At 35.6% G+C, this 20586-nt stretch overlaps 3 protein-coding genes and 1 long non-coding RNA gene across 7 annotated transcripts in view; 1 reads left to right on the top strand and 3 right to left on the bottom strand.

Moving 5' to 3' along the window:
- LOC149710129 (uncharacterized) overlaps positions 1 to 3703 on the bottom strand; it is a 210185-nt gene extending 206482 nt beyond the window's left edge. For both annotated transcript variants that reach the window (XR_016376849.1, XR_016376850.1), the window contains exon 1: positions 3638 to 3703. This is a non-coding gene — a long non-coding RNA (uncharacterized LOC149710129). The remainder of the gene's footprint in view (positions 1 to 3637) is intronic.
- A 4603-nt stretch (positions 3704 to 8306) lies between these two features.
- Positions 8307 to 12447, bottom strand: Tpi (triose phosphate isomerase). 2 transcript variants are annotated; one of them, XM_089859676.1, is made up of 8 exons: positions 12349 to 12447; positions 12173 to 12240; positions 11977 to 12107; positions 9878 to 10001; positions 9686 to 9770; positions 8995 to 9127; positions 8747 to 8920; positions 8307 to 8674 (listed from the first exon to the last, which is right to left on the bottom strand). In XM_089859676.1, exons 3-8 carry the CDS (start codon positions 12086 to 12088, stop codon positions 8556 to 8558), a joined length of 747 nt encoding a protein of 248 aa, XP_089715802.1. In that variant the 5' UTR covers positions 12089 to 12107; positions 12173 to 12240; positions 12349 to 12447; the 3' UTR covers positions 8307 to 8555. The 2 variants fall into 2 exon arrangements, with proteins under 2 accessions (XP_089715802.1, XP_089715805.1); XM_089859679.1 differs by having other exon boundaries at positions 11977 to 12094.
- A 544-nt stretch (positions 12448 to 12991) lies between these two features.
- LOC149710127 (DNA damage-binding protein 2-like) lies at positions 12992 to 16319 on the top strand. Its single transcript, XM_089859558.1, has 8 exons — positions 12992 to 13415; positions 13486 to 13677; positions 13769 to 13920; positions 14020 to 14119; positions 14534 to 14705; positions 14787 to 14929; positions 15733 to 15888; positions 15958 to 16319. Exons 1-8 carry the CDS (start codon positions 13188 to 13190, stop codon positions 16201 to 16203), a joined length of 1389 nt encoding a protein of 462 aa, XP_089715684.1. The 5' UTR covers positions 12992 to 13187; the 3' UTR covers positions 16204 to 16319.
- A 1106-nt stretch (positions 16320 to 17425) lies between these two features.
- heix (UbiA prenyltransferase domain-containing heix) lies at positions 17426 to 20466 on the bottom strand. 2 transcript variants are annotated; one of them, XM_089859365.1, is made up of 2 exons: positions 20206 to 20466; positions 17426 to 20146 (listed from the first exon to the last, which is right to left on the bottom strand). In XM_089859365.1, exon 2 carries the CDS (start codon positions 20096 to 20098, stop codon positions 19067 to 19069), a length of 1032 nt encoding a protein of 343 aa, XP_089715491.1. In that variant the 5' UTR covers positions 20099 to 20146; positions 20206 to 20466; the 3' UTR covers positions 17426 to 19066. The 2 variants fall into 2 exon arrangements, with proteins under 2 accessions (XP_089715491.1, XP_089715490.1); XM_089859364.1 differs by having other exon boundaries at positions 17426 to 20126; positions 20206 to 20463.
- Between the last annotated feature and the right edge of the window lie 120 nt (positions 20467 to 20586).

The following is a 20586-nucleotide window of genomic DNA, read 5'->3' as shown; positions in this document are numbered from 1 at the left end:
TAGTTATAAAGTGCTCAAAATCCAACATTCACGGAGAAATGCAATAAATATCATGTGAATCTATAAAAAACGACATTTTTTTCATGGGGGATTAAAGATGTAATTATATATAGGGTCTTCGGAATTATGTACTAAACGTGCTTCGTTTTTTGGTAATTATAGGGAAATTTGGGCTCTCCGAAATGAGCGGGGATGGGCCAAACCTCTTACATGTCAGATCTATCGATGACGGTTCAATTTATGACTTTTTCTTATTTTTTACGTATCTTTTTTTAATTAACCGCTGTATGGATAAGACTTTTAAGCGACAGTTTAACTTGAAACTACGACACTATCTACAGTTATCTAAGGCTCAATTTGTAGAAATTCATTTTCACTATTTTAAATCTATAAGTTAACGTTAATGGTCAACGTATAGTCGATGTAGTTGTTAAGAATTAATTAAATTGTCGATTGTAATGCACCAAAATAAATAAATATATAAATAAAAATAAATTGATAAAAGCTTAAATTTGATTAAAAATAATACATTTATCACAGTGATTTCTAAAAACCTTGCATGCAGTTCAATCAAGAAGTGATATCTAGTTTATTAGGGAGAAGGTATAAGATGCCTAAGTATTCGCGGCGCCATAGTCCCAGTCCCCCTTTCAAAATACAAGGGGGGACGTAAAAGGAGGCCGGGCTATTTCGCCTCTCCTCAGTCGGAAAATACGTAAATTTTCGTCATTCGCATCGCGCTGACGTGAGTTTTCAAGAACCAATGAGATGCTGGTTGTAATTTAGAGGCGGGGATTAACTCCGGACCTACGTTTTGACTGGAGATAAAGCTAGAAATGTGGCGAATTTATACCTTCTCCCTAATAAACTAGATGTCACTTCTTGGTTCAAAATTATAAGAAGTATTGAAGATTGGAGTGACTTTTAGAAAACTAAGCAAAGAAACAAAGATGGTTAAGTATGGATAAAAATCAAGAAAGATTATAGTATGGAGTACCGTAAAACATAAGGGCAGACTGATAAAGAACACCGTGGGAATGAAGACCCCCGTGTAATGTAGGGTTAAAGAACGAAAACCCATCCTAAATCTACATTGATCAAAGATATAGTTTAAAAATTCCTTTATATCTAGTTAAAGTGTAATATAATTTTTTTATCTTCAGTTTGAAATCTCTATAAAATATCTCGATTTTTGGCAATATCCCCCTGGGGCTGACAAAAAATAGGCTCATCACGATAACACCCTAATTAATGCGAAAAGCGAGCGGTCCCAAATTAGCCCCCATATATACGAGTCGTCGTTTAAACTCTGATTAAGCCATTATTGTATAGGACCACGAGAGCTTAAGGGCAGAATGATATTATTGTATAGGACCACGAGAGCTTAAGGGCAGAATGATATTAAACCAAGGTATCTATCTATCTACGTTGCACCGCGCCATAGGCCCTGCACCCAGCTAAGAGTCCACGACGACCACGGGTGAGGCTTGTCTGATTTAGGGGGGTTCAAATGACAAAACCCACCAAATCTCTCCTTATCACGCGATACGCGTTTAATGGTGATATCAATGGAGAGATTAAATATTCTGTAAAGATAAAAAATGTACCTAGAAGCGAAGAATATAAAAACTAAAGAGAGACAAGCCATGGAGGGTATAATGATTTTGTTTGGCCAGCGGGATAAATCTAGCTAAAACCACGGTAAGAACGTGTCTATTTTGTAGCAACTTTATCAAGAGTTTCCACGAGTCAAAGTCAGAAATATTGACGTCATCATGATTTCGCGTGGCATCAGAACAAACTGACAATTGGAGGATGCTATTGAAGCTCCTAAATTAAGCAACGCTATTTAGGTATGAACGTCAAATGTTTTCTGAGCGACGTCAAAAGTATGGGCGTATAACCATGTGTTCACGTGACCTCAGAACAAATTGACAGTTGGATGCCATTCAAACCCGTAAACTGACAAAGAGTAGTTCCACAAGATATGACTAGAGCCTAGGACCTATCAGGAATACATAAAGCTGATAGGAATAATTGTGTACAAATCCATTTCCTCAACGTCTCTAGGCGGATTTTGTGGGAAGAGCTAGACTAATCATGACGTATGGCGAATTTTACGTCGCGAATAATCTATTTCGCGGCTTCTTGCTTAGGAACTCGCGTTACGAAGTAACCAATAAAATCACAGTTAGAAAGACGTCAGAATTATGAGACGTGACGAAGTACTCTAGTCCAGCTCACAAAACCCGCACAGAAATTAACATTGGGAGATTTGGGGGCGCAAAGATTGCGATAAGTTCTGTGTATTCCCGTTGTTTCTTATACAATATTGAACCAGATGCAATGGTTTTAAGGATCACTGTGAAATAAGCCGTGAGTGTGACCTTATATTATACCCCTACATCGCGACTTTACTATAGTACCCTTGGACATAGTGAAGTTTCATCAGCGAAGACGGGATGGGACACAATTCCCATAATGTAAACAAAAACGATACAACCTCAATCCCAATCCCATAGAGACATCAAAATCAGAAGAAGAAAAAATACTCAAAATCTTACACCCTGTGGCTATATTTCCGCGATTAAACATCATAATCGTTTCCAAAATCGAAAATTAAGAGGGAGGGGGGGGGTAAAAATTAAGACATATTTACTTCCCACCCCCTTCTCCGTCCCATAGTAGCTACTGAATTCCAAATGAGGTATCTCTCTAATATCTACCGAAATAGAAACAGTAAGAACCACGCTATGGTACCACGAAAATAAGACGGTAAACGATAAAGATGTAAATTTAACTTTGCCAATATTATTTCTAATTAAACAGATACCAGGGCTTTAATAACCCTCCCATAACGAATCGAAGAGGGGGTTGGCCATGAACGTAAAACTCCTGGAGGATGTATAAAGTATATTATTAAGAGTTGGCCGCACGCGAGCTTTTTGGCGCCCACACGCAAAAATTGACTGGAGACGAACGGAATAACAATTTTTTGATAATGTTTCTACATCGTGAGAAATCGTGTCTAGCCAATTTTTGATATTATCATCATCATCCCATACTAATAATACTGTATCTCGAGATTGGAATATTAGATTACGTAAGGTCAGCCCGCCTTTAACTCTACTTCGGGGAAAGGTTCTATAATAAGACCTTTTTTTTTCTCAGACCATGTCTAGCCTCTGAGATTAGAATTCAAATTTGTTGGAAAAAAAAGTACTTGGACTTTCTAAAATTAATAAGGCGCAAAAAGTAACGCGACTGATAGACCTATAAAGAATGCACAAAAAAAAGAGCTGGAATCCAGGCATCCAAGGGTTAGTTCGTAAGTTCTATTTGAAAATCCCTGACTTTTCAAGGTTATTCCTGTTAACCTTATCCCTAATATCCCTGAAGCCTTTAACAGAGCTAACTTGATCCACTATGTTCGACTGGTGGTTTGAAAAAATACGAAGGAAATGCATCAAATCCCCCATATTAAAAACAAAATCTAAATCGGCAACCTTTCATAATTTTTCAAATCCCTGACTTGGCATTGATTTGATATATGACGTCATTTATGGCCTAATAGCACGCGGGCACGTAGCAAACTATAGTGACAAAAACAAAAACATAGAATAAATCGGGTACTTACATTTTAAAGACGATCGAATGAATTATGTAAAGATGGTGACGATGGTTACGTCACACACACACACACGTGATTTTGACCGTATATCACGCGAAAGTTTACAACGCTAAACTTGGTTAAACTAAAACCGCGACGCGACTAAAATGAACATTTTTAAAAGTTTTAACGCGTTTGGGAAAACGTTTGACACATGATTGCGTTCAATTTTGGTTACGGTGTCACAGTAAGTTCACTTTCGACAGTTATCGTTTCCCCACGACCCTCTAGGTAGGACCGTAATAAACTTGAACCCACGTTGGTCGGCCTCTAGCTGCTCCATCGGTGATCGACTCGGAGAAAACAATGTTGAACTGTCTTCCAAAGGTGCCATGATCACGTGACCTCCAGAAGTGCGCATTAAGGAAAGGGACTATGGGAGAACTGTCTTCCAAAGGTGCCATGAACACGTGACCTCCAGAAGTGCGCATTAAGGAAAGGGACTATGGGACGCTGCGCTTTGACCTGAAAATTTGTTAACGCGCGCGCAACAATCGGCTCTAGTTACGATAGGCTTATGCGCATTATAGGGTAAGGGACTATGGGAGGCGGCGATTTGGCCTAAAAGGGCAAGAACTATGGGACGCGCAGCGCTCTGATCTGAAAGTTTGCTAATGCGAGAGGAACATTTTGCACTCACCCACTAATTTTGGCATCCCGATGATCTCGTAGATAACCACAAATAGCTTCAAGTTCAAAAGCAACTTAAAAGGTCACGTTAAGTTCCAAGTAGAATACCATAGTTCACAGTTAATAGTTGAAAAGCACCACAAAGTTCAAAGTTCACGTAAAGTTCCAAGTAGATAACCACAGTTCAAGGTTGATCGTTGAAAAGCACCACAAAATTCGAAGTTCACGTAGATAACCACAGTTCAAGATTAAATGTTGAAAAGCACCACAAAGTTCAAAGTTAACGCAACCCCATTTAAAAATACCGCGCGTTAATTCAGAAACCATGGCGACGTCATTTTAGACCTAATTTGGTTTCCGCAATCCTCCGTGCAGCTTAACGTATAGATCGCCAAAATCTTGATCTCTCGCTGATGGTCACAAGTGACCCTTCGAAGAATTTTCCATCATGACGTCATTCAATCAAATAACAACCTGAAATTAGAATAAATTCCTTAATTTCAGCAAAACACAATGATTTCATTGCAAAATTTAACGATCAAGTAACCATATTCCACCCTGACCAATTTTTGATCGACCTTCCATTCGTCAAAAACAGAAATTGCGCTTAAAAATGACTAGTAAACATATTACTTAACGTTAGCAGGAATACATACAGCCATAGGTATCATTGCGCCGCCATTTTCTCAACGTATCTAGACGGATTTTGTGGTATGAGCTAGACTAATCATAATGTATGACGAATTTTACATCGCGAATAATCTATCTCGCTGCGCGTTGAACTTTGCGCGAGCGTCTGACGTCGCGTTACTACCAACCAATGAAATTACAGTTATAAACACGTCAGCATTATTAGGCGTGACGGACAGTAAGTTCTCAAGCCCGGCCCACAAAACCCGCATAGAAATTAACGTTGGAGATATGGAGGCACAATGATTCCTATTAGCTGTATGTATTCCGGAAGTTAGTACTACTACAGTGTTCGTACGAAATTTATTTTGGATTAAAATCCCTGACCAATATTGAGCATTGCTTGACGACCAAAATAATGAAGCCCCTGATTGATCCTTAACCCTTTTCTCACTATTTTCCAATTCCCTGACTTATCCAGGTTTTCCAGGTCCCGTACGAACCCTGCCCAAACTTCTTAAACCCAAAGAAAAACCTACAGGGTTCATACAACTTTTGTAAAACAAATTTCCCTGAGATTTCCAGGTTTTTCCCCATATACTTCCCTGAATTTTCCAGGTTTTTCCCGTATATGGAGTATTCCATGGAGCAAATGTTAACGAAGGAGAGGGGGGGGGCAAATTGGACTATAACATACTCAAAGGACATCCCCGTATCTCTAATATAACCAGAGTTATGAGCCTTCAAAGTATAGTGTAATGTTAATCCTACGGAGGGGATGTTTATGAGCATTTTGCTTAGTTACTCGGCCCCAGTTTGTCTTAGTCCCAAGTCTTTAGTATGGTTGGATAGGGGACAAATAAGACTATAACATACTCAAAGGGCATCCCCTTATCTCTAGTAGAACCAGAGTTATGAGCCTTCAAAGTATAGTGTAATGTTAATCCTACGGAGGGGATGTTCACGAACATTTTGCTTAATTACTCGACCCCTGTTTGACGCAAATTTCCCTGATTTCCCTGAATTTTACTAAAAATTATAAATTTCCCTGAGTTTTCCCTGAGGTTTTTTGTCAACTACTTATTTCCCTGATTATTCCAGGTTTTCCCTGTTTTCCAGGTTTGTATGAACCCTGGACCTATTTTTTTATAGCATTTGCAGAAAAGGAAAAAAAAAACTCATATTCTACAATTTTACACAAAACCAATACTAAGCTGGAATATCTAGCCCAAAAACCTTGCCACATGCAAGGTATAAAATAGTTTTTTTCCATGGTAAAAGACTGAGTGAATTTCCAATTTTATTATATTGGAGGAAGGAGTTCGGGCTTTTTTTATGAAGGGGCGGGTGGCCCCGTGGGATTATTTTTCATCGATTGTACAATAAAAGTAGGAACTGTTTGGGTGCCATACGTTTATTTAAGGTATATTTTATTAGTTTTATAACCAGATTGAACCCAAAACTACCGCGACTCTGGCTGGGAGAGTTCGAATAACGAAAAACCTTTCTAAATGGTTAGAAATATCGGTAATAAAATGTGCCAAACGACCATTTTCGTGGGATTTGCGCCCATTTTTTACCTAAACCACGACGTGTATCCCTTAAAACTTTTATTAGTGGTCATTTCGGCAATGCTAACTTTTGGCGCTAAGGCAGCTGCTTTTTTATATAATTTGTGATAATACATTTGTAAAGTTAAACTGGGTCTTGGGTGGCAAATGTAACATTTGAAGAAAATAAGGATGTGTGTTAGAAAGCTATATTTATAATCATCCCTAAATAAATCCTATTTAATTTCAGTATAATTAAATCTAATTTAATTTCAGTATAATTAAATCTAATTTAATTTCAGTATAATTAAATCTAATTTAATTTCGGTATAATTAAATCTAATTTAATTTCGGTATAATTAAATCTAATTTAATTTCGGTATAATTAAATCTAATTTAATTTCGGTATAATTAAATCTAATTTAATTTCAGTATAATTAAATCTAATAAATTAAGATGTTTATCTTTGAGACAGATATCATGTCAATTCATTTTCATCCTTTGAAAATTTTCGGAGTTATTATTGAATGTGTGGATATGCAAAACTATTTACTTCTACTCTAAAAACCGAGCTATAAACCCTCTTTCGCTATAAACTCACTGTTTTATCGACTAGTTTCTTTTAAAATGGATCAAAGTAATCATGGGCAGTTGGTTTCGCGGCCTAAAAGTGTAAGTTACTAGAGTAATTTGATGTTGAAATTCGAAATTAGTACAAATATTATTATTAAGTTCGACCATAGCGCCATCTACTATTTTTGAGGACAATTAAATTTAAAAAATGTTGTAGGCTTGTAGCGCCATCTACTATTTTTGGGAACAATTAAATTTAAAAAATGTTGTAGGCTTGTAGCGCCATCTACTATTTTTGGGAACAATTAAATTAAAAAAATGTCGTAGGCTTGTAGCGACATCTAGGATACGGTAGAGACCCGAGAAATTAGGTTTTAATTAATTCAGTGTCGCCATCTAGGCCAGCGCGGCGAAACCAGTATTTTCGAAAATAGATTTACGACAAAACTACAAAGTCTCATTACAATTCAGAAATCTAAATTAATCATGCAAAAACCCTCAAACTAAAGAATAATAACAAGAATATATCTTACATTGTAACTTAGAGGGATGACAAATGTATGATGATTGCATGTCCCAAGTTCAGGATTCCAATATTTCCACCAAGTTGTTTTATTTTTAAATTATTCCCAGTATATCCGAATTCATATATCATCTGAATTTTCCGTCCACTGATCTTTAATCCAAATGAAAAGTCCACAAAAAGTTTGGATAATTCAATGTATTTCCTAATTTGGGACAGTTACTGTTGTTCACTTCACAATCCGGCGGGGCCTAGGCCTAACTGGCTCGCGGAGTCGCGGGCACCTGTTGAATTGCTTTGACAGGTGCCGAGGCCCATTTGTCATAACTAATTGAATCCTGTGACATCTAACATGAAACACTTTTTTCAAGTGAATTTCTGATAAATACTTATTTTTAGACGTTAATTAACTTATTTAAACAATTATTAGTTAATTAATCGTAATATTTTTCGATTAAATTAATTAAAATTGAAGAGCGAAAAAATATGCGTCTAATCCCCTCTATTTCAGTTGTCGAACTTCTGATAGCCAATTCGAAAACCCGCCAGCCAAATGTTGACGTTTCCCGCACCATAGCCAAAAACCGCCATAGCATCCACCAGCTTTTATTAATACAATATGCGAGAAATATAGCCAAATTTGGGCGGTTTTTGAGAAACATGGCAGCCATGAATTTTTTGAAAATATGGCGTTTAAGCCTAATTTTTTAAATAATGAGAAATCATGTCCTTTAATTTTGAAACTATAATCATTTTACTAAGATTTTAACATTGATTTGACAAAAAAATAATGAATTTACACAAAAACACACCACAGTAGAAAAATTAAGCTAACAAACCAAGGGGAAATTAATAGAATTAGATTAGAATATGTGAATATTATGGATTCTAATTAACATTCATATGTAAATTCTTTAACTCATTATATGAGACTAGGATATCAATTAAAATACGTAATTAGTTAGAAATATCCCTAAATTTACTGCTTGGCATTGATAATTTGAACAAATTCTGGTTTTAATGAAGCTCCTCCAACTAAAAAGCCATCAACATCGGCTTCTCTCGCAAGTTCTTTGCAGTTGCCTCCAGTTACTGATCCTGTTATAAACATACATTAATCTTAAGCTTACAAAGGGAGAGGAGACAGGGCAACTGTATTAATGTACAAACCTCCATAAATAATCCTAGTTTTAGCAGAAACATCAGCACTGACATTAGTTTTCAACCATTCTCTCAAAAATGCGTGAACCTCTTGGGCTTGTGCAGGGGAAGCAGTTTTGCCAGTGCCAATAGCCCAAACTGGCTCATAAGCAAGAACTACCTTAGACCAGTCCTTGATCTTGTCTAAAAAGGGTAGTTTTTAGTATTATACCTACAATAATGGAGATTAGAACATTCAGGGGACAATAAAATCTTACCAGCAATAGCTTTAGTTTGCCTAGAGACCACATCATTAGTTTGACCAGCTTCTCGTTCACTTAAAAGCTCACCAATGCAAGCAATTACGCTGAGACCTTCGTCCAAGGCATGAGCAATTTTATCTGCAATGAGCTGCATGCCATTTCATAATTAGATCAATAGAACGATGTTACCAAACAATTGCATCTCTAAGATTTATGCCTATCATATTTCCGATGTTTTGGCCTATCAGTGTTAAATAACTCTTGACTTGTGTGAAATTCTATAAACGATGAAACCATGGATGAAGAATGCGCGTGAGGAAATTTGTTTTCACTCTACAGGATCGGCAACTCCCTATCTCGAACGACAGAATATTCTGTATACACTCTGTTACAACATCAGTTGTCAGCACGCGCAAAGCTAGGTCTCTATGTAATCTAGCCTTGCGCGTGCTGACAAGAGACAAAAAACTTCAGGATATTTTAAACGATTTTAAATCCTGAAGATCCTGAAGTTTTTTGTCTCTTGTCAGCACGCGCAAGGCTAGATTACATAGAAACCTAGCTTTGCGCGTGCTGACAACCGATGTTGTAACAGAGTATATACAGAATAAGCTGTCGTTCGAGATAGGGAGTTGCCGATCCTATAGCGTGAAAACAAATTTCAACCTCACGCGCATTCTTTATCCATGATGAAACTGTGACTTACTTCGTCAGTTTCATTGAAAACATTACGTCTCTCGGAATGTCCTAGAATAACCCAATTAATGCCAATATCTTTGATCATAGCGGGACTGGAAAATGCAAATCACAAATATGATTTATCAAAAACTTTACTTCTTTGGCAATTTAAAATTTTCCTAGTTATTTCTAATTTTGAATTTTGTAAGGATTTAAATACCTAATTTCACCAGTGAAGGCACCTTTAGGTACTTTATAGCAGTTTTGAGCTGCTACTTGAATGTTACTAGGAACTTGTTTCGCAGTATGTTCCAAATAAATTGACGGAGGTGAAACGACAATTTCTGCAACAATAATTGTTTTTGATTCAAGCGTTAAATTTAGTATATAAACAAATGTTGATAATGATTAGAGAAAATTAACTAAAATTCACACGATTTGGACCAAAATGTGTAGACCAATTTTTTTTTTTTATTTTATTTACGAAATAAAATCATTTAAATGTAAATAAATTTTAACTAAATAAATAAAATGTCAATGTTTGTGGATGTTCTACTTAATTACTCAGCCCCTATTCGTCTTAATCCCAAGTCTTCAGTATGGTTGGATGGGGGGCAAATAGGACTATAACACACTCAAAGGGAATCCCCATATCTCTAATAGAAACAGAGTTATGAGCCTCCAAAATTGGGTGTAATGCTATTCTTATGGAGGGTGTGTTTATGAACAATTTTGCTTTATTGCTTAGCCCCTATTTGACGCAACCCACAGTTTTTAATTTGGTTGAATGGGGGACAAATAGGACTAAAACATATTGAAAGGACATCCCCGTATCTCTAGTAGGACCAGAGTTATGAGCCTCCAAAATTGGGTGTAATGCTATTCCTATGGAGGGTGTGTTTATGAACGCTTTTCTTAATTACTCGGCCCCTGTGTGACGCAACCCAAAGTTTTAAGTATGGTTGGATAGGGGGCAAATAGGACTATAATATACTAAAAGCACATTCCCATATCTCTAGTACGACCAGAGTTATGAGCCTCCAAAGTTTAGTGCAATGCTATTCCTATGGAGGGGGTTGTTTGTTTACGTTTTTCTTAATTACTCGGCCCCTGTTTGTCGCAGCCCTAAGTCCTTAGTATGGTTGGATGGGGGATAAATTGGACTATAACATAATCAAAGGACATGCCCGTATATCTAGTAGAACCAGAGTTACGAGCCTCCAAAGTTGGGTGTAATGCTATTCCTATGGAGGGGGGTATGTTTGTGTAATTAAGACAATGTTTAAGTCAGTAATAACAAGGGGAGTGGGTTCTTTTATGATTGAAGCAACCCCTTCAGAGCAAACTTATTCAAACCTGACAAATAAGGTTTATGAAAATAATCATAAGTTTATAACTTATCGTAAGTTATGATATAATCTAGGGATTAAATATTTACATAAATTAGGGAAAAAAATGGAAATTTATTTATAAATGAAATAAAACCTAAATAAATTACAACTAGGCATATGCCTAAATAAATAAAATATAAAACTTTCTACTTTGATTATGGATAATTAATTAAATTATTTAAAAAATCATTAATTAAGGTGACATTTACTACAAGATTCATGTACGATTATGGAAAATGATCACAAATGTTTTTATAGGATTAAACACTGATAAATTAAGGAAAAATGAAAATCATTTATTAATGAACTAAAATCATTAATTAAAATGTAAATAAATTTTAACAAAATGCTCTAGAAATTATTTCTTAAGGTGACATTTACTACAAGGTTTATGAATATAATCTAGGATTATGGAAAATGATCACAAATGTTTTTATGGGATTAAATACATAAATTAAGGAAAAATTAAAATTATTTATTAATGAACTAAAATCATTAACTAAAATGTAAATAAATTTTAACAAAATGCTCGAAAAATTATTTCTTAAGGTTAAATTTGATTTACTACAAATATGAATATAATCTAGGATTATGGAAAATGATCACAAACGTTATTAATGAAGGGATTTAATATTAACATAAATTAGGGATAAATGGAATATTGTTAATGAAATGTTGTAGATATTATTTATAGTTAACAAAAAAGTCTAAATTTGTAACAAAAGGAACAAGAATCTTCTGAATTATGAAAAAAATCTTTGAGAAATAACACTATGAGGAAAACAATGGTATTGGGTACAAATAAGGCAGATGAAACTAATCCCAATTAAACTGATTAACGCGTCCTATGATAAATATAGGGGAAAATAATACAAATCTTAACATTATGGTACAAAACACCCTTGAAAAATGATGCCATATCTCTTACCAGTATTGGAATCGAGAGACGCTTCTTTAAGGACAGCGAGAATTTCATTAATACCATCTTTTGTACCATTCATCTTCCAGTTGCCACCAGCGAAAAATTTACGGTCTGCCATTTTAGTCTTTAAAGTTGATCTTTAATGAACGTTAATTCTATCCAAATTCTCTCGTCAAAGATCTCAAGATCAAGAGAGTCTGACCTTCAAAAGTTGACCTTTAGAGCAAGCTGTTAGGGTGTAGACAGATTGTCACGTAAACCAATAAAAACCTTTAAAAAACACAAAATCGTGGTTATCTTATCCCCTCACAGACAAGTTAAAGATAAAAAACAGCTAATTATAGATAAAATTAGATAAATATTTTATGAGAAATTTACCTTTAAAATTTCACAGGCCAAATCTTCGATTAGTTCTGACGAAACGAAATCGTCTGCTAAACTTAGATGTCCCCGCCAATCTCATTGGTCCCCGCTGCCGGTAACCAGTGGCGTCATCCTTTAAAAAACCAATTCAATAATCAACACGTGGTTCTAAAAAGGCGCGAAACTCTGACAGTCAAAGGCTTAGCAATACATGCAAATTAGATATTGTTACATAACGTAACTTTAAAATAAAGTTTTGTCTTTTGGTTTTATAATTCCTCCAGTTAATTTTGTTTAGGATTAAAAATAATAAATATTCTCAATAATAAACATGACGAAATGAAATCGTCTGCTAAACTTAGCTGTCCCCGCCGCCGGTAAACAGTGGCGTCATCCTTTAAAAAACCAATTCAATAATCAACACGTGGTCCTGAAAAGGCGCGAAACTCTGACAGTCAAAGGCTTAGCAATACATGCAAATTAGATATTGTTACATAACGTAACTTTAAAATAAAGTTTTGTCTTTTGGTTTTATAATTCCTCCAGTTAATTTTGTTTAGGATTAAAAATAATAAATATTCTCAATAATAAACATGACGAAATGAAATCGTCTGCTAAACTTAGCTGTCCCCGCCGCCGGTAAACAGTGGCGTCATCCTTTAAAAAACCAATTCAATAATCAACACGTGGTCCTGAAAAGGCGCGAAAATCTGACAGTCAAAGGCTTAGAAGTACATGCAAATTAGATATTGTTACATAACGTAACTTTAAAATAAAGTTTTGTCTTTTGGTTTATAACTCCTCCAGTAAATTTTGTATAGTATTAAAAATAATAAATATTCTCAATAACAAACATGATAACTCGACGCACAAGAGTTTTAAATAGTTCTACAACTGACAGTGTCAAAACCAAAACAAAAGATGTGGAATCAAAAATTAAGCAGAAAGTCAATGCAAAGAAGAAGGAGGTTATTAAATTAAATTTAGCGTCTCCCACCGTCAAAATCCCTAGGAGCCAGAATCTTGCTAATACCCTCTTTCAACTACAGTGTGGATTTAAACATCAAATATTGCAAGAAAAAGTAAAATAATTGGCATAATTTTGACGTAAAATGGATGGGGTGTTTTAATAATTTTTTTGCCGATTAATAGCCCATATTCGAGAGTATTACAGATCGTATTAGCAACTTCGTGCCTTTTACGACAAGCTCCCCTTTTGATAGAAGAGTTACTGTTATTCAATGGCACCCAAATTACCAAAATATCTTAGTCGCAGCTTCCAAAGGAGGAGATATATACTCTTGGAATTTGGATAACTCAGCGCAAGATATTTTAATCTCAGGAGTAGGCCTAAATTTTAAATTAAACCTAATCATTCACGCAATATAATATTAATTATATTAATTAAAGTCAATTTTTGGTATGGGTGGGTTAGAGTGGAGCTGGTGGCACAATTACCGCTATGAAAATCAACAAGAACGATACGGAGAACGTCTTTGTTTCTTCTTTAACCGCGGAAGTTGTGGCTCATAATTTAGTGAAAAGAACCGGTGTAACTTTATTTCCAGCTGATGGCGACCAATATACGTAATATATTAATTAAAAAACAAATTAGGAGTCAAGTTGCCGATGCTTCGATGTTAACAACAATTAATTAATTTAATTTCATTTAATAAATTAATTAAGGAACTGGTTTGTGTCATTGGACGTTAATTTCAACAGGGGTCTCTTAGCTGCAGGAGATTGTAAGGGAAAGCTATATTTTTCGAGTTTCAATGGAGATAATGTAATAATTAAACCAAGAAGGGATATCTAGTTTACTAGGGAGAAGGTGTAAGATGCCTATAAGTATTCGCGCGCCATAGTCCTGCAGTCCCCCTTTCAAAATACGAGGGGGGACGTAAAAGGAGGCCGGGCTATTTCGCTACACTCTCCTCAGTCGGAAAATACGTAAATTTTCGTTGTCATTGGCGTCGCGCTGACGTGAGTTTTCAAGAACCAATGAGATATACGCTGGTTGTAATTTAGAGGCGGCGGGGATTAACTCCGGACCTACTATACGTTTGGACTGGAGATAAAGCTAGATTATAAATGTGGAGGCGAATTTATACCTTCTCCCTAGTAAACTAGATATCGCTTCTTGATTAAACTAAATAATTAAGTTGTAAATTAAGTCACTATTACTAACTATTGATAATAGAAATGGGGTCACCCCAAAGCTCACAGCAAGAAAATCTCTCACATTGAATTTCATCCAAATGACTTAAATTTAATGATTACCGCTTCAATTGATAGTAAAGTTAAAATATGGGATCTTAGATTTATGAAAGAATGTTTGAGAATCTTGGAACACACCAATCCCGTAGATTGCGGTATTATTATTTTTCTAGCCGTTCGATCTTTTTGTTAAAAACCCCATAATTTATTAAATAAATTCAATTTAATTTTTCTAGCTTGTTTTAGTAAAACTGACGGTACAATGCTCGCGACTACAGATCAAAATGATTTAATTAACATTTATAAAGCGCCTTTTTGGGAACTTTCCAGAAGCATAAAACATCCACATAGACATTTTCAATATATCTCCCCAATCAAGGTCATTAAAAGAATTAAACCATTACTTATTTTATTCTGGGCACATAACATAACATTATACCTTAAAATAACGGCTGCTTTTTCTAAATACAAAAGGAATTAAATATTTAAAAAATTAATAATAAATTATCTCTTATTACAATATGATAATTAGCATTTAATTAGTCTTAAAAAAAATCAAGGACTACTGCGCCATCCGCCATTGCTTTAGTGGCGTCTGCTAATCCGAACCCCTTACTCCTACGTGATTGGTTGAATTCTCACAGGCTGAGAGAGGTAAGGGTAAGAGGTTCGGTTTAGCAGACGCCACTAAAGCAATGGCGGATGGGGCAGTAGTCCTGGGTTTTTTTAAGACTAATTAAGGTGGAATTCATAAACGTCGGACGCAACGCAATTTAGTACAGACAAAGGCAGGGCGTCGTGCGCAAACTTCCGCCTTTTGCGCACGACTGCCTGTACTAAATTGCGTTGCGCCCGACGTTTATGAATTCCACCTTTAGTCTTAAAAAAATCAAATACTGCTGCGCCATCCGAAATTGGTTTAGTAGCGTCTGCTAGCCCGAACTCCTTACTCCTATGTGATTGGTTGAATTCTCAAAGGCTGAGAGAGATAAGGGCTTAAGAGGTGCAGTTTAGCAGACGCCTCTATACCAATGTCGGGCGCAGTAGTACTCGTTTTTAAGACTAATTAAATATTAATATTTAATTCCTTTTATATTTAAGAAAATGGCCGTTCTTTTAAGGTATAATATTATGTTACCGGAACTTATCATTTAAAAAAATCTATGATAAATAATTTTTCAGGCATCTTGGCACCCGTTAAGCGATATCCTAGTCATAGGGCGTTTTCCATGTAGTAATTTCCTACAAAACGATAAAAGAACATTAGACTTTTACAATGCTGTAGATGGAAAGGAACTACTTCGCTTGAAACACTACGAAGTGACTGGAATTCTACCTGTAAAGTCACACGACGATAGTTTTTATTAATTCAAATTAATGTCATGATATATTTAATTATTTACGCAGATTAATGAGTTTAATTTAACGGGGGAATGTCTGGCGTCTGCAACTGGGGGACACATTATTATATGGAAGTCAAACTTCTTGAAAGAACAGAAAATTCTTAAAATGGCCAAACTTTTGGATATTCATCCCAGCTATCAAACAAAGAAAAAAGCGAAACCTAAGAATTCCAGTGCTTCGTTGAAAAATCACGATTATTGCAAAACAGTTACAGCCAATAAAGGTCGAGCCAATGCTAAGAGAAAGTGAAGATGAAAAAAGAAGTACCGGTGATCTGATATTATAAAGTAATCTTTAAACTTTAAAAGTATTAATTTTGTACCAAAAAGTGTTGAATTTTAATAAAGTTTATGAATTTTCTTATGGTTTTTTGTTTTTATTTCGAAGTTTCGTGGGAGAGGGATATTAGAGGTATAAGCAAAAGCAGAAGTGAGATGAGACTAGAAGTGAAGGGCTCTAGCATTGATAGTAGATCCTGGCACTAGTGAACAAATTTGAGGATTTTATTCCGCTTCCCACGCGCCTACACTACTGAGAAAAAAATTGGTCGAGTTCCAAAGACATTTCCTACCCCCTTCCCCTCAATCTAAAGCGGCGGAACGCGGACGCGGGTGCTTGAATCTAGTTCGGCCGTCTACCACCGCGAGCGTCTCACGTTTTGGAGGGAAAATTCTGAAACCGCCAGTAGCGGGCCAACCGTTGGTGTGTTATCAAGAATATTCACTTTCGCCAAGTGAAGAATTTGGTTACCCCGATACTTCTGGTCTCATCTCACTTCTGGCAAAAGTAAATAGATATCTTGTTTATAATCTATTTAGTTTTGGTATAAGCAACTTATCAAATAAACGAGTAGCGCCCCAAATGGTTTGCAATTTAATTTCGTTAAAGGAAAATTTCAGGTAACATAATATTATATCTTAAAAGAATGACCTTTTTCTAAATATTTTAGGAAAAATATAAATGATATCTTATTATAAAATAATTGGCGTTTAATTAGTCTTAAAAACGAGGACTACTGCGGAACTGCGCCATCCGCCATTGGTTTAGTGGCGTCTGCTAAATCGACGACATACTTCGCCATCCGCCATTGCTTTTATGGCGTCTGCTAAACCGAACCTCTTACTCCTATGGGATTGGTTGAGTTTTCAAAGGCTGAGAGAGGTAAGGTAGGGCCGAAAATAACTACTGTACACTGACCATTGTCTAATATATTTTCCAAAGGAGGGGCGGACACGCCCTGATAAGTGGTTCGATTTAGCAGACGCCATTAAAGCAATGGCGGATGGCGCAGTAGTCCTCGTTTTAAAGACTAAATATAAATAAAAAGGCCGTTCTTTAAAGGTGTAATGTAATGATACTTGACCTTTTCCTTTAAGTTCATATTAAATTTTACATGAACTTATGAGTTTGAACGGCAATTTGAAATGAAAATGTTAGCAGCAAGTTCACACATTAACTCAAACAAATGCCATTATTATTATTATTTTTTTTAATAAAGGTTAATAAAACATCCAATTACAACACTAAATAAATATATTTTACAGAATGTAGATGGTACTTTTTATAGGGTGGGTGGTTGGGGGGGAGGGTAATTTAATTTCACAATTATATGGTTGGTATTAATTTTATATATCATCGTGGTGGTATAATGCACTTAGTGATGCTCGAACAAAAATAATCAAAAACTATTTTTGTTGTTTTAGTAAAAGAAAGTTTGCTAAAGGAAGACTTTTTTTTTTTCACAGTGACATTTTCATTTGTCGCGAAGTTTAGTTACCGTTTCCTTTCCTCTTGCTTTCGTTAAGACTGCTTTTACGTTTTAACATAAATTAATTACAAAAATAATACTTATTCAAATCCAAAGAGGCACAATTCATGTATTTTCGCATATCAAGTGCGTAAATACTCTCTAAATTTTTATTCTTTTAAACAATATATGAAATAACTTAAAATATCAAGTTTCAATATATAAAATTATAAATAAGTGTTGGAAATCAACGTATTTTCTACGGGTACTTCATTTTAAATTACTTTATTGAAATTTAAGGGTTTTTAATTAAATTAATTAAGTTTTTATTTAGGCATGGTGATTTGAATCTTAATTAATCTGCGAGATTTTTTTAGATTAGATTGGATTTTTTGATCCCACTACAGTTTACCGAGATTGGCGAGAAAGGCGACGAGAGATGTGATGTTTAGCGGGGAAAAGGGAAAAATATATATTTATATTTATATATATTATTAATAATACCAGTTAACCGGAACCACTTTATTTATTTAATATTTTAATTTTTGGAAAAATGATTTCCAATTAGTTTCTACGGTAATATTTATTATTTTGTGCCACAGGACATAGTATATTAATTAATATTACGGATTTTAAAACCCCTTTTAAGTTTTTTGACATTCAACAGGTCAAAAACCATGGATAAAGAATGCGCGTGAGGAAATTTGTTTTCACGCTATAGGATAGGCAACTCCCTATCTCTGACGTCAGATTATTCTGTATATACTCTGTTACAACATCGGTTGTCAGCACGCGCAAGCTATTTCTCTATGTAACGTAGCTTTGTACGTTCTGTCAAGAGACGAAAAACTTCAGGATCTTCAGGATTTAAAATATCCGCGAGTTTTTTAGCTCGAGTGCACGGACCTCTAGGCCTTAGTTTCAAATACGTGTAGTAGGCTGTAGGCAATGCAATTTCACACGTATTTGAAACTAAGGCCTAGAGGTCCGTGCACTCGAGCGAAAAACACTCGTGGATATTTTAAATCCTGAAGATCCTGAAGTTTTTCGTCTCTTGACAGCACGTACAAAGCTACGTTACATAGAGACCTAGGTTTGCGCGTGCTGACAACCGATGTTGTAGCTGTCGTTCAAGATAGGGAGTTGCCTATCCTGTAGCGTGAAAACAAATTTCCTCACGCGCATTCTTTATCCATGTCAAAACCATGAGGGATTAGTTAGTTACGGAGAACCATTCCGAGTAATCTCTTTTTAACGCTACTATTTTTATTTTTTTTTTATTTTAAATCTTTATTAATTAAACCGCTTTAACCAGGGCAGCGTTAGGGGTTTTTTTTTTAAGTTTGATTATTAATTAATTATCTTTCACAAGAGGCCAATTTTCAACCGCGGTAACATTGTAGGGTCAGCCATAAGGCAAGCGATAATGTAAAATAACCCAAAATAAATATTTAATTTGGCAGTTTGTTTGGGTAACAAATGCAAGCAGCCATCGCGAAATTTTTTCTCTAAATCAAAAGCTTTCGGGAGCGTTATTAAAGGTAGTAGCCACCATTTGGAGAAATGAAGACCCATGACGGTGAAAATAATGTACGGAACGAACAAAAGAAGAGCGTATAAAATATGAGAGCCAGTGTGACCAATGAGAATAGCTACGGTCAATAAACCAGCTCGACTGTCCGAAACGATATCTCTCGTATTATTACTATGTAAAATAGCTTCCGTGTTTAACGCCAATGGCATGGCGTAGAATAAAGTAATCAGATCCATATAACCGGTTTGGGACATGAAACTAAAAAGTACAGCCACTGGTCCAAATGTTACTAAGATTAAAACGTCTCCCAATGCTATATACTTTAAACCGATTCCTCCCGTGTATAAAAATGAACTAGAGAGACCTCCAAAATAAACCAGCGCTAAATGTTCCATTTTCGCTGGTGAAAGCATCACTAGACCGATAAAACCTAGACATCCCAAAATGTAAAGCAAAACACCCAAATGCGATATTTCATCCGGAGTTAAAATTCTGTCGACTAAAGTTCGGTCATCACTTCTGGTATTGTCGATACCTTTCATAAAATCAAAGTAAGTGTTAACGACGTTACCGGCCGCGTGAACTGAAAGTACGGTCAAACAAGTGACGATGAAAAGACCGATACTAAATTGGTTTGAACATTTATAAGCTAAAGCCGCTCCTAAAGCCGTGGGAGTTAACGAGGCGCTAAAAGACCAAGGCCGAAGTGACAAAACGTATCCTGATAATTTCTTTCGCATTCGTTCACTTAAATTAACTGTAGTATTCTTAGACACCGGAGGAACCTCCCCGGAGTCGGTAAGTGGTTTTTCATCTTTAGATTTTGTTGAAGCTGAATTGTTGATATGATTCTCAGCAGCCATCCTAGACTTTCCCAGCACTATTGTAATTCTACAGCCAATAAACCGCGACTAAAATCATCAATTTACCGAAATTGCCAGTAATGAATTAATAAACTAGAATTACTTACAATTACAAGAAAACGAAATTCGATGGCCAAGGCTTAGAGCAGTTCCGTCATTATTAACCAATTTGTGACAAATTTTAAGGCTAAGGTATATACTTTACATTACACAAATGACTAAAGAATAAATAATGCACAGGTAATTGTAATAAAATTAATCACGCCAATGAAACTATCAAAATCTCTAAAATTTTAAATTACTATCGACAACCCCGGCAATCCGCAAAGACTGTGACACGACTTCTTTAACAGCGTTCCCTTACCTTCACCGAGCTAACCGGTTTTCGGTATTTTCTACCAAACCGGGTAAGTTCACCAGAGTTCAGTTGTGCCTCCTGAACGCGCGTTTGTAGCCTATGTGAAAGACGAATAAGATCACTGACTGTA

The sequence above is a fragment of the Phalangium opilio genome, unplaced genomic scaffold, assembly GCF_054372755.1.
Source record: "Phalangium opilio isolate 3A_F unplaced genomic scaffold, DU_Popi_V2 ptg000011l_1, whole genome shotgun sequence".
NCBI classification, from domain to species: Eukaryota; Metazoa; Arthropoda; class Arachnida; order Opiliones; family Phalangiidae; genus Phalangium; species Phalangium opilio.
The sequence above is the reverse complement of the archived record's forward strand: the minus strand, read 5'-3'. Positions and strand labels throughout refer to the sequence as shown.

Coding starts and splice junctions, on each gene's coding strand:
- heix (XM_089859365.1), bottom strand. CDS start 20,098: ATGGCTGCTGAGAATCATATCAACAATTCAGCTTCAACAAAATCTAAA.
- Tpi (XM_089859676.1), bottom strand. CDS start 12,088: ATGGCAGACCGTAAATTTTTCGCTGGTGGCAACTGGAAGATGAATGGT. Junction 9,128..9,685: donor TTTTCAATGAAACTGACGAA/GTAAGTCACAGT, acceptor AATGGCATGCAG/CTCATTGCAGATAAAATTGC. Junction 8,921..8,994: donor GCAAACTAAAGCTATTGCTG/GTAAGATTTTAT, acceptor TACCCTTTTTAG/ACAAGATCAAGGACTGGTCT.
- LOC149710127 (XM_089859558.1), top strand. CDS start 13,188: ATGATAACTCGACGCACAAGAGTTTTAAATAGTTCTACAACTGACAGT. Junction 13,416..13,485: donor ATCAAATATTGCAAGAAAAA/GTAAAATAATTG, acceptor GCCGATTAATAG/CCCATATTCGAGAGTATTAC. Junction 14,120..14,533: donor CGAGTTTCAATGGAGATAAT/GTAATAATTAAA, acceptor TATTGATAATAG/AAATGGGGTCACCCCAAAGC.